The 13,813-nt window shown below is 40.2% G+C and overlaps 1 protein-coding gene across 1 annotated transcript in view; it reads left to right on the forward strand.

The window, feature by feature from the left end:
- Positions 1 to 535: 535 nt before the first annotated feature.
- Positions 536 to 13,813, forward strand: part of PKP2 (plakophilin 2) — a 92,182-nt gene continuing 78,904 nt past the window's right edge. Inside the window, exon 1 of the mRNA XM_055395749.2 lies at positions 536 to 813. Within this exon, the coding sequence (XP_055251724.2) occupies positions 600 to 813 (214 nt within the window). The 5' untranslated portion in view covers positions 536 to 599. The remainder of the gene's footprint in view (positions 814 to 13,813) is intronic.

Raw genomic sequence — 13,813 nt, forward strand, 5'->3', positions numbered from 1 at the left:
CTGATCAAATAGCCCCTTCTCATCTCAGATCCAGGAAATGTTTCGAACAGTCTGACAGAGCTTGACGAACCAGACAGACGACTCCCTCGGAGATCCCAGAGGCAAACCTCGGCCCAAGAACAGCACTGACCCTCCAGGGAGCAAGTGCCTGCAGGTCGGCCCCGGCAGTCAGGCGGAAATCACATCCTCCTCGAGGGCTAGGCGGTGGCCGGGCGAGGCATAGAGAGCGGGGTGCGGCCCCGGCCCGCAGGATCCGCGGTGACTCGGAGAGTGTGCAAGCCCCACGGCGGACCGCGCCCCTCTCCCGTTTCCCTGTGAGCAGTTCAACTCGCCAGGTGTCGGCGCGCGAGGTCCGCTGGGCCCAGCTCCCTAGCCGAGTGCTTGGCGCGCTAAAACCGCGCCCCTCTCCAGCCTGAGACCCGGCTCCGGCCTCCGGAGGCCCAGCTCTCCTCTGCTCCGGCCTCTCACCGGCGCGGGGGCGGGGCCGGAGGAGGGACCGGGGCGGTGGGGCGGGGCTTGCACCGGTGCCCCAGGCTCCGCCGCAGCTTCTCCCGCAGGTCTCGCGGCAGGCAAGCGGCTTGGTCCCCAGCTCCGGCCTCATGGCTGCTCCCAGCTCCTCGGCTGAGTGCGGTTACATCCGGACAGTCCTGGGCCAGCAGATCCTGGGGCAGCTGGACAGCTCCAGCCTGGCTTTGCCCTCCGAGGCCAAGCTGAAGCTGGCGGGGAGCAGCGGCCAGGCGGTCAAGAGCCTGCGGATCCAGGAGCAGGTGCAGCAGACCCTGGCCCGGAAGGGCCGCAGTTTCGCGGGCAACGGTGAGTGGAGCCCCGCTGTCCCCTACACCGCCCTCATCCTGCCCTTTATCCCTTCCCTACCCGCCGTTCACCCTCAGCGCCCAGTTGCTTCCTCTTGCTTCTTCCTGAGGGTGCAGGACCCAGTGTTCTGCGCACCTGTTGGTTGCCCGGCCCATTGTACGGCCAGTTGCGCCTCCAGACTCAGATCAGCTTACTTTGGAAAAGCACTCTTTCTTAAAATAACCTCTTATTCAGATTTGTCATGTATGTATCTACGTATATTAAATGCATATACGTATGTATATATATATATTTGAAAAGAATTCAGTCCAAGATTTTCACCCCTTCCTTAACCTACTCCCCTAGGCCCCCTGCCCCCATCCCAGGGGACTTCATCTGGAGGTTCCAGGAATTTGTAAACACTTTGAAATTCTGTGCAGAAATTTGATATGATCATTTTTTCTGGGAGAAAGCGTCCCTAGCTTTTATTAAAAATTTTAAAGGATCTGTGACCTCCTTAAATATTTTTAAAAAGAAAACCTGAAAGTACTGGCGCTCCTACAACCTATAAATTGGGATTGTGGGCCTTGCCCAGATTCTTCGGGGCACTCCACCCAGTATATGGAGCGAGTGGTTTCAGCTCGGAAGTGAAAGGTAGGGGAACAATCACACCATCCCGCGGGCTGACTAGGAGGAGGAGAAAGAAGGGGACTTTGACCCGGCCAGCAGCAGTCCTGCCTGGCTTGCTTGCTGTGCCCCACCAACGCACTCGTGAGCACAGCGCTGGTATTTCCAAAAAATTAAACTTTGGAGGTGAACAAGGTTTGGTTTTGTTTTTTAAAAAAAAACTATTTTAGTAATTGATAGTCAAGGAGGTGGAAGGGAAAGAAGATGGCAAGCCTGTTCTGAAAATTAGAGAACGTGAAATACCTTTTCTCTCTTGCTAAAAGTCAGATGATCAGAGCCCCCCAGTAATTATTTTATTAGTTGTTTAATTTTTTAATATAAAAGTATTCCAGGCTTATTATGGAAAAGAGAAGAGGAAAGAAACAGTTAAGTTGGATTACCGGTTGTTTCATGCAATGTTGAGCTGTTTCTCTAGGAAGTTAACTTGAGAAATGACAAATGTAGACTCGATTAGGAAAAAGAAAAATGCTTGCAGACCAGATCAGAGATCTAAAACAGCAGAATCTGAGAGGCTGTATTGTTTTCCATTTGTGTAAAATAATTTTAAAGGATCAGGCAATCAATATTTACATACTTGAAAGGTAAAGAGAAGCTGTTTAATGATTAGAGTTGATGTAATTGTGTGCCTACTATGTGCCAAGAATTGGACTTTGTGGTGTGTATTCATTATGTTATTTGTGTTTCCAGGGGGAAAAGAAAATGCTTGTGAGGTAGGTTGCTTTACTAAGCAGTTAAGTAACACTTAATTTCCCACAGATATTAAGTAGCAGAAAAACTCCCAAGCCTTAATTTTTAAACTACTCATCAGTTACACTGTTAAGCTTTTTGGTAATTAATACAAAGTAGGATTTTTATTAGACCCAAGCCTGTCTATGGTCCATTGCAATTTTTCCTTTAAATATAATTGATATAGTTCTGAGAGAGCAGAGACATCTCAGTGACACAGAACTGCCATAGCACATGGAAAAAAAGAACCTAATTTACATTTAGGATTCTGACTAAAGACCGGAGGACAACTGACTCCAGTTTTTGACCAGTGAGATCATTGTACCCCTTTAGTCTGTGCAGATCCAGTGCTAAACTGGAGCCAGACTAGCTGCTTCTGCATAGGGGAACACAAAGAAGGCACATGAAATATTTTTCCTACCCTTTGAGAATGGCGAGGAAGAGCAACCAGACATCAACTATTCAGTAAATATAGGGAATGAACAAAAGGAAAGGGAGCATTGCTGAGCATCTACTATGTGCCTAACCCTGTTCAAGATTATGTTTGCATTTTATTATATCCTTCAAATAATTATATGAGATAGATACGAGGATCCATTTCACACATGAAAAGTCTGTTAGTCTCTCAACATTTATTGGATGCTTAGTCCCAAACCCACACATGATTTGTTCTCTTGAAAATGGTGAATTCACTTTGTGTGGTGAATTCAAGAACTTTCTGGTGTGTCTAGTCTTCATTCAGGGCACTGTGCAGGTGCTGAATTAAGCATACACTCTTTTTGCTTTAAAGCAAGGAGTTCAATGTCTGTAGAAGGAAAATGCTCTCTAAAAAATGTTTATCAAATAAAAAATGGTAAGCTACCCAAAGGAAGAACAGCCAACAGATTATGGAGTTTAGAAGTATGAGTTAGACTATTATCTGGAGGGAATTTTGAAAAGTTTCTTGGAGGAATTGGGATTTTAGGTCTCAAAAATTCAGTAGGATTGGACATAGGTAATGGGTTGAAGGAAGAGTGTTCTAGGGGGAACAGCATGAATATTACACAGTTCACAGAATTGATACGGTAGAACAAAGGGCCCTGTCATGATGCTTCTGCTGTAACTGCTTGAGTCCAACTAAGGAACAAAGCTTCTGAGACTCAATGAGGAAATTAGCTTCAGAGGAATTTAGCATTAACATACTATGGAACAATTACCAGGGGTGGTTTGTGTATATTGTTAAAGTTCTTTGAAAAAGTCTGGGGGCTTCTTATGGTTGTGAGTGTTGTTTCGATGTTACCATCCTGTCTCTAAAGTTGAAACAGACAGGCAATTGTTGAAACTGTGGTGGTCTGGAAGGAATGCTGTATCAACATAAATTCCAGGAAGAAATGACCCTAATGTTAACTGCTTTTAGCTCCAGGGCCCTGGAGAATTCTGAATTGTTGACATACCTGTAAGATTGAAGCAGCAGATAATCTGCTGAAAGCAGAGATGAGATAAATATGACCGATTTGTTGATAAATACCCTGCAGGGTTCTTTAACTTGTCAGATTCTCTCTAATGCCTTTGTATAAGTGAGTGGTTTTCAGTGTAAATTACTCTAACTTTTGATGTTATTTTTAAGTTTTTTAAAGTTGTGTTGAACATTTTAAAATGTTCAACATTTTAAACTCTTGGGCGTTGGGGAGACGTAACTGAGGTCTATAGCAGCATTGTGAGATGAATTTGTATTGTAGAAAATTTTAATTCTTTTATAAAAGTTAGAACTCATTTATGAATTGCAAGTACATTATTATATTAGCAAAGGGAAGAATTTTAAGTGTCCATATCCTATTTATTACATTTACTTTGAAAATACTACTACTTTACTTATAACAGTTCCCCCTTGGGTGCCTGGGTAAGGAAATTATGTTTTAAGTTATCATATGTAATACTTATAAACACAATGAACAATATCCTAATAAAATTTGCAACTTTGGAAATCAACCAAAGGCATGCTTTACTTGGTTTTCCTGGCCAAGATGTTTTGAATATCTGTGATCAGAAGGATTTTGGGGGAAAGGACTGAAAATTGGCTAAGGTAGCAAAAAAGGCAATTAATAGGTATTATTGGGGCTGGGGGGTGAGGGTGAGGGTTGTTGGACATTGTTTAAATCCTGTGTGAATCATTTGTTGCCAAAAAAGGAATGCCAGGAATGAAGCAATTCTGGGAGCAAGGCAGCTAGTCCTTCACAAAGTAGGAGAATTCTGGAGAGAAGGAAAAAAAGTTAGATGGTGGGGTGGCAGGAACATGGCCATGTTGCTGTGAATGTAAAGTATCAGTAGTGCCACCTGATTTAATATACTTCCTTGTCTGCCTGATATATAGCCTAGTGTCTAGCAGATCAATTGCAAGGATTAAAAAAAGTGTTTTTATTTTTATTTTTCCAGAAATTCTTCCGATTATAATTAGTCAAAGGAAATAGAATGTTAACAACTCATCCCTAAATAATGGTGAAAATACATCTTTTATGGATAAGGTCTTGAGTGAGGACATGAGTCGGGATGCTTCGGAGTCAATTGAAATGTAACAGTGTTTGATTATAAACGTACATTGCTCTATGTCCCAGATAAAGTATCAGAAATTACCTTAAGAGAAGACAACTGTTCGCTTAGACTTTTTAAAGACTGCATTAATGTTACTTATGCCCTGTGTTAGTAAGTCATGAGAACAGAGGGTAGCTCACTTCAGCTAGATATTCTAGGCATATGTTATTCACCTTCTTCTAACTGTTTTGGATATCAGCTTTAAATTTTTTTCCTATGTATTAAAATAAGGCTATACATAGTATCTTCAAATAGTTAACATTAATTTTACATTCAAATTGAATTTCTGGTCTGATCAATGCTGCTAAGTCACTTCAGTCGTGTTCGACTCTGTGTGACCCCCATAGACAGCAGCCCACCAGGCTCCCCCGTCCCTGGGATTCTCCAGGCAAGAACACTGGAGTGGGTTGCCATTTCCTTCTCCAATGTGTGAAAGTGAAAAGTGAAAGTGAAGTCACTCAGTCATGTCTGACTCGTAGCGACCCCATGGACTGCAGCCCACCAGGATCCTCCGTCCGTGGGATTTTCTAGGCAAGAGTACTGGAGTGGCTTGCCATTTCCTTCTCCGGGTCTGATCAATAGAAATTATTAAAAACTTTTTTTTATTTTTTGAGAGAACAAGCATATCTTTGATAATAATGAAATATAAATAACAAATATGTTGCCAACACCTCTGGAATTGATATATCAGACTTGATTAATATTGTCTATAACAAGATCATTTGGTACTATCTCAGATGACATTCAAGAATTTTAAATTATACACTTCTGAGGTAAATGTTGGACTTCAGCTATTTTGTGCATGTACACAAATGTATGAAGACATAAATATCATACTCCTTCTGGGAGAGTCAATAGTAAAAAGAGTGTTGCAAATGGAAATAGACAATTAGTAGAATATTTAATCTTTGTATTAGAGTGAACCATCCCCTGACTTATTAGGATAAGAACAATAAGCAGAATTTCAGGTCCTCTTATAATAGAATTATTGAAAAATCTATTGTGTATCTTTTGTGTAATACCATTAATGGTGACCGGATATAGGACATAAAAACAGTTGCTCTGTTATTAAGAAAAGTGCTTAAAGATGAGCTGAGGAGCCCATTCAATATGTAGACTTAAATGAAAATGCATATTCAGAAAAAAGAACTTGAGCATTTGAAAACACAGCTTGCTATTACCATTAAAAGAATTCACATACTTGTGTTCTTGAAATAGTCAGCTTTAGGCTTAAAAGTGTTAATTGGCCAAAGCATCATAACCAAAGTTCTGCAACTCCTTGATATCCAGAAGAAAATACTACTCACTAGAAGCTTAATAAATTATTCCCGCTAAATCTTAAATCTCACTAGTATGGTCACAGGATGGTGGTGAGGAAGATCACATCAGAATTACTGTATCTTGATGACCTTTTCTTTTAAAGGAGGAATATAAATTTCAACTTTTCTTGACAGATCATAGGAACTTACTGTAGAATATCAAAATATTACAGATAAACAGACACACCAAAAAGATAAGAGAATGACAGTAAATATATATTATGCAGATGTAGAATCAGCCTTGCCACAATGAACATAGTCAGCTTTTCTAATCACTTAGAGCCTGCCTACATTTCGGGGAAATTTTTTTTCTTCCTCTCTTTATTTCCAGAATGACAGAGAAACAATAGGAAATATTTGAGCACCTTCTATCTACTCTAAGACAAAAGCGTATATGCAACTGTCATCCTCCCATTTTGGCTCCACTGTGGTGATCCACAGGAAGGATTAAGTGCAAACTGAATACGTGTAACTAGGATATTTTGAATGTACAAGGAAATATTGACTGATCATCCATTAACATGTCAAGTGCTGATGTAGGACTGCCAGAAGTGGTAGTAAAAGATGGATTCTATGTTAAAAAGGTAAAAATTTACTTGGAACATAAGAACTCTTCCTGCTTATACTGGCCTTACTCCAATTCATTCTCCACCTAGGTAGTAAACTTTTTAAAATCTCAGCGCTCCATTTCCTGATTTAAATGCCTTCAGTTTCTTGCTGTTCTCTAAGCAGTGAAATTCCTTATTCAGCATGGCATTTTAAGTTCTCTGTGCTCTGATGCCTGCATCTTCTCAAACTTGGTCCTATCACCACTATTCTGGCACAAAACCAAACGCCAGCAATTTATCTTGCTCAGTTCCTCTCCCTACTACTACTCTCACTCCCCCTTCCCTCCTCTTGGCTGGCTTAACTCTTAAATGCCCCTCAAAACTCAGTTCAGTTTGTGCCCCTGTATAGGCAGCTTTCCCTCATCCCTCCACCTCATAGTGTCAAGTTAAAGATCCAAGTTAAAGATCCAAGTTAAAGATTTGATCACTGTGAGTCAAACAAGATGTTTCAATAGGGGAGAAACAAGAAATATGCAGGGGTTTTCTGAAAATACATTTGGTGGATTTAAAGAAAGGACGGAAGTTATGAAATCAGCTGGGAGAGAAGAGGTTAGCACTCGCAAGTGAGAGGTGGTGGAAATATCATGATTTAAGAGTTACTACAAAAATTTGTAGAGTTTTTTAAAGGAAAAAGTTCTATAAGTTCATCTATTTGACTATTAGTTGCATCATTGTGAGTATAATGTGTTATTTGTCATTGTAGTTCTAAAGTTTTATAAGTAATCATTATGAGATATCTCACCAAATGAACTGGCAGGAATGCCAAAGTACAGTGATAAATTATAGGAATTCCTATAGATTTAAAAACTTCCAGGATGTATCAACTTAGTATTTTACCAGTATGCTAAATTACCAGTTTATAATCACAAATTTTATAATCACATATTATGGTTACTCAAAGTATATGATATAGATGCCTGCAGTATAGAAGGAACTTTTAAATGTGTGTTTTGTGGTTATCTAAAGCAATAATTTGAGGAATACCTCCAAAATGTCATAAACTGATGTCATAAACTACATTAGGGACTCCTAAAAAATAAGGACTTCTGGCAACTGGTTAGTATGTTAGTAGGTGATAGCCATTGACTAGTGACACAGTGGCATTTGGAGTTCAGGGGCCTTTCTGCCAGGATGGTTGGTCTGTCTCTGGCATATTCAACTTTGAAGCCAGCTATGGTCACCACTGTACGGCCAACACTGGCTCCTGGCATATTCCACTTGGTAAGAACTCATAGCCAGTACTTTCCAACTGTATACTCAACACACTGAGTTGTTCCTCATGGTTGATCATGTGAGCTTTCTTAACTGGTCATTTATAGCACCACCACGTTTTGTTAATTTTTTCATAATGCAAGACATTAATAGACTCTGCTGCTGCTGCTGCTGCTAAGTCACTTCAGTTGTGTCCGACCCTGTGCAACCCCATAGATGGCAGCCCACCAGGCTCCCCCATCCCTGGGATTCTCCAGGCAAGAACACTGGAGTGGGTTGCCATTTCCTTCTCCAAAGCATGAAAGTGAAAGGTGGAAGTGAAGTCGCTCAGTCGTGTCCGACTCTTAGCGACCCCATGGACTGCAGACTACCAGGCTCCTCCGTCCATGGGATTTTCCAGGCAAGAGTACTGGAGTGGGGTGCCATTGCCTTCTCCGATTAATAGACTCTCAGTTCAGTTCAGTTCAGTTGCTCAGTCATGTCCGACTCTTTGCGACCCCATGAATCACAGCACGCCAGGCCTCCCTGTCCATCACCAGCTCCCGGAGTTCACTCAAACTCATGTCCATCAAGCTGGTGATGCCATCCAGCCATCTCATTCTCTGTCGTCCCTGTCTCCTCCCACCCACAATCCCTCCTAGCATCAGACTCTTTTCCAGTGAGTCAACTCTTCGCATGAGGTGGCCAAAGTATTGCAGTTTCAGCTTTAGCATCAGTCCTTCCAATGAACACCCAGGATTGATCTCCTTTAGAATGGACTCGTTGGATGTCCTTGCAGTCCAAGGGACTCTCAAGAGTCTTCTCCAGCACCACAGTTCAAAAGCATCAATTCTTCGGTGATCAGCTTTCTTCACAGTCCAACTCTCACATCCATACATGACCACAGGAAAAACCATAGCCTTGACTAGACGGACCTTTGTTGGCAAAGTAATGTCTCTGCTTTTTAATAGACTTTAGTCTGAGCCTGGTGGGCTGCCATCTATGGGGTCGCACAGAGTCGGACACGACTGAAGTGACTTAGCAGCAGCAGTCTTCTTTAAAACAATTCTTCACCATAGTTTTTTGAACAAACAAATTCCACTCATTTTCCAGCCTGAGCAAGTGCTTACCTGAGTTGTATACAGGGTTGTGGAACTGTAGTTTTCATGAATACATTTTTCTTACAGAGTAAAAACAGAAGGTAAAAGAAATAATTTTTTTTAATGTTAAGTCAGGGAAAATGAATTCTATGTTACATGACCACACAGGCAAAGAAAAGTCCTTCACTAACTCAAGAGTACTGATGTATGGTTCTTAGTGAAACTGAAAGAGTTAGTCACTCAGTCGTGTTCAATTCTTTGCAATCCCATGGACTGTAGCCCACCAGGCTCTTCTGTCCATGGAATTCTCCAGATAAGAATACTGGAGTGGGTAGCCATTCCCTTCTCCAGGAGATCATTCCAACCCAGGGATCGAACCTGAGTCTGTTAATGTCTCCTGCATTGGCAGGCAGGTTCTTTACCATCCAAGCCACCAGGGAAGCCCATTTGGTTCTTAATGGGTCCTATTTTGTGTTTTCATTTAGTACCTACTTTTGTTAGTAAATGATTTTAAGGAGCTATTTAAATATGTATTGCTATACAGATTCCTTCTAAGAAATTTCAAGACATCATGTAGTTAAATCTTTTTTAAGGTATGTGGAGAAAGAGAGATGTTGTTATCCAGAGGTTGCTGTGAAAAGACCAAAGAGAAGAAGGTGATAGCTATTAGACTTCCAGAGTCTAGTCTCTTTCCATCAAAAAGACCATTGTGAATTCACACAGAAGGCAACTGTTTGTGATCGAGCACAATAAATTGTAGCATTTAAATCAACACCGGTAGTGAACACATACTGATTTCTATGAGTACCTGTTTTCATGGGAATTTCTTATACCACCATCTCTACACATTCTTCTTTTAGAGCTGAATGTGAACCAAATCAGTTTTTTAACCATACTTAGTGCTGGAGGCTTGAAAAAAAGATGCTTTTCTGAATGTGAATGCTACTCTCATCTCTCTAATAAACACAAGTTATTTAAAGGTGTTTGTTTAGCAACTGTATCACCTGTTTTAATGCTTGCCATAAAGGAAGCTGTGTTTGATTTTTTTTTTAATGTGCCCAGATACAGATACATAATTAGAGGCTTGTCAATTTAATTTCATAAATGTATTGTTGTTGTTCAGTTGCTAAGTCATGTCCGACTCTGCGACCCCATGAACTGCAGCACGCTAGGCTATCCTGTCCTTCAATATGATAAATGTATTAGATTTATCTATAATATATACAAATCAATGTATTAAATTTGATCAATTAGATATTTTTATGTATGTAATATATATAAATAAATTATTAAATTTAACCAATTAGGTAATAAAGCTGGTCACAAAAGCTACAAAGAAAGAACTAATTATAGAAATTAATTTTCTATTTTTAACTCTAAGAGTATTTCATTATCTTGGACAATACTTGCATAGATGACCAGAAACCAAGATATTTTCCCATGAACAGCTGCTTAGGGATCACATCATTCAGATTAACATTCAGAATTGGAAAGAGAGAAAATTACATTTCCTGTGAGGTCTACACCTCTGCAATCCTCTAAGCCATCTGGAATCAAAACCAACACCCCCTCACTCTCACCGTCCTACCCTGCCCCCGCAACTGCTTTGATCTGAATTGATTGTTATTTGAGGAGGACTGAATTCTGTAACTTCCTCCTTCATTTTCCTTAAATTGGGCTCCATAGATATCTGCAGTGTTCTTAGAAGAAACAATTTGGATAATGTTGCCTGAGTCAGTATTAATTTGAAATAGTGCCTATAAATCATTGCCTTTTTAGGAAATAGCAAAAGCACATTACATGAATGACTATTTAAAACCACAATAATGTCATTGTGATCATCCTCAATGGCTGGGTCAATCAAAATAACCAGAAAAAGCCAAATTCAATACCTGAATAAAAACTCTTAGATACAATACAGTGTGAATTAAAGCATACAAACCAGTTTATCCCTCTTTCTCAGTTCAGTTCAGTTCAGTCGCTCAGTCGTGTCCGACTCTCCGCGACCCCATGAATCACAGCACGCCAGGCCTCCTTGTCCATCACCAACTCCCGGAGCTCACTCAAACTCATGTCCACAGAGTCGGTGATGCCATCCAGCCATCTCATTCTCCGTCGTCCCCTTCTTCTCCCGCCCCCAACCTTTCCCGGCATCAGAGTCTTTTCCAGTGAGTCAACTCGTCGCATGAGGTGGCCAAAGTATTGCAGTTTCAGCTTCAGCATCAGTCCCTCCAATGAACACCCAGGATCGATCTCCCTTAGAATGGACTGGTTGGATCTCCTTGCGGTACAAGGGACTCTCAAGAGTCTTCTCCAACACCACAGTTCAAAAGCATCAATTCTTCAGCGATCAGCTTCCTTCACAGTCCAACTCTCACATCCATACATGACCACAGGAAAAACCATAGCCTTGACTAGACGGACCTTGGTTGGCAAAGTAATGTCTCTGCTTTTTAATATATTATCAAGGTTGGTCATAACTTCCCTTCCAAGGAGTAAGCGTCTTTTCATTTCATGGCTGCAATCAGCATCCACAGTGATTTTGGAGCCCCAAAAAATAAAGTCTACAACAGATTAATTCATGAAAATGTGTGAAATATAAATTTTGTTATCCAAATTCTGTTTTTAAAGCTTTATCTCATTTTTGCATGTTGTTTTACAATTTTAAAAGCATTGACTATATGCTTTCTCGGGTAAATGTCTCTCACCAACTCTGTTAATAGGTGGAATTATGGGAAATAAATGTAGGTAATTTGTAAAGACACACAGAAAGTAGTAGAGTTGGAGGCCTCATACAGATTATTTCAGTTTAAAGAAAATACCCATGTCCTTTTGTGATGTAAACAAGTCCTTTGAAATAAAGGCATGACCTAATTTTCCATGTTAGAAAATACAAACTTTTATGTTGGATTTATTTAAAGCAGTATGTACCTGTATGTATAATATGTTTTTGTTGCTTTCTTATTTCTGTTTTTGGAGAAGGGCATGGCTGAGTTATATATTCAAGAGTCATATTATCATGTGTTTTATCCTCTGAGTGAACAGAAAATGATGACTTGCCTTAAAGAGGTTTGTTTCCATCCTGATTAATATTTTTTAATTCCACCCAGTTCAAAATATCTTTAAAATCTTAGATAACAGCTGCTAATTCATTAGTCCCCTATACTGATCTCAAACTCATGACTGCCTAGGTAAATTAATGTGCATTATTTGTTGTTTAAGATTGGCCTTTTAACCAGAGAAACTATCTATTGAGCCATCCTGTGGTTTGAATATCAAGAGTCACAAATTTTCTTGCACAGGAAGAGAGTCTGTGGTTTGAAGATCTAATCTTAGTTTATTCCCTGTTACCAACTACCTTGTAGTTATTTTGGGAACCAGTAAATCAGTCTCAACATTCATCTGAAAACAGAAGAAGAACTTCCTTATAAGGATTTATGTCAGCAAATAAAAAACTTACAGAGTATTTGGAGTTGTCCAGGTAAAGGTTATAGAGGAAAGAGAATGATTGTTTTGGTTCTCATAAAAAAATGATAATTCCTCTAGGGTTTTGATAAATGACAGTTTCAGAAGAGCCACAATGCAATCAAATAGTAGAGATCAGTGGAAATGATGAACCCAGAGTTCAAACCTGATATTAAGTCTCTTTGCAGTTTAAAACAAGTAATTTAAGTTTGCTTTGAGCAAACGCCCTTTTCCAACAACACAAGAGAAGACTGCACACATGGACATCACCAGATGGCCAATACTGAAATCAGATTGATTATATTCTTTGCAGCCAAAGATAGAGAAGCTCTATACAGTCAGTAAAACAAGACCAGGAGCTGACTGTGGCTCAGATCATGAACTCCTTATTGCCAAATTCAGACTTAAATTGACGAATGTAGGGAAAACTACTCGACCATTCAGCTATGACCTAAATCAAATCCCTTATGATTATAAAATGGAAGTGACAAATAGATTCAAGGGATTAGATCCGATAGAGTGCTTGAAGAACTATGGATGGAGGTTCGTGACATTGTACAAGAGAGATGGAAAGATATACCCATTTGAATGCAGAGTTCCAAAGAACAGCAAGGAGAGAGAAGAAACCTTCCTCAGTGATCAATGCAAAGAAATAGAGGAAGATAATATAATGGGAAAGACTAGAGATCTCTTCAAGAAAATTTGAGGGAACATTTCATGCAAAGATGGGCACAATAAAGGACAAAAATGGTATGGACCTAACAGAAGCAGAAGATATTAAGAAGAGGTGGCAGGAATACACAGAAGAACTATACAAAAAAGATCTTCATGACCCAGATAACCACGATGGTGTGATCACTCACCTAGAGCCAGACATCCTGGATTGTGAAGTCAAGTGGGCCCTAGGAAACATCACTACGAACAAAGCTAGTGGAGGTGATGGAATTCCAGTTGAGCTATTTCAACTCCTAAAAGATGATTCTGTGAAAGTGCTGCATTCAATATGCCAGCAAATTTGGAAAACTCAGCAGTGGCCACAGGACTGGAAAAGGTCAGTTTTCACTCCAATCCCAAAGAAAGGCAATGCCAAAGAATATTCAAACTACTGCACAATGGCACTCATCTCACACACTAGCCAAGTAGTCCTCAAAATTCTCCAAGCCAGGCTTCAGCAGTATATGAACCGTGAACTTTCAGATGTTCAAGCTGGATTTAGAAAAGGCAGAGGAACCAGAGATCAAATTGCCAACATCCGCTGGATCATGGAAAAAGCAAGAGAGTTCCAGAAAAACATCTATTTCTGCTTTATTGACTATGCCAAAGCCTTTGACTGTGTGGATCACAATAAACTGTGGAA

The sequence above is a fragment of the Moschus berezovskii genome, chromosome 6, assembly GCF_049115385.1.
Source record: "Moschus berezovskii isolate FMDL1 chromosome 6, NW_MosBer_1.0, whole genome shotgun sequence".
NCBI lineage: Eukaryota > Metazoa > Chordata > Mammalia > Artiodactyla > Moschidae > Moschus > Moschus berezovskii.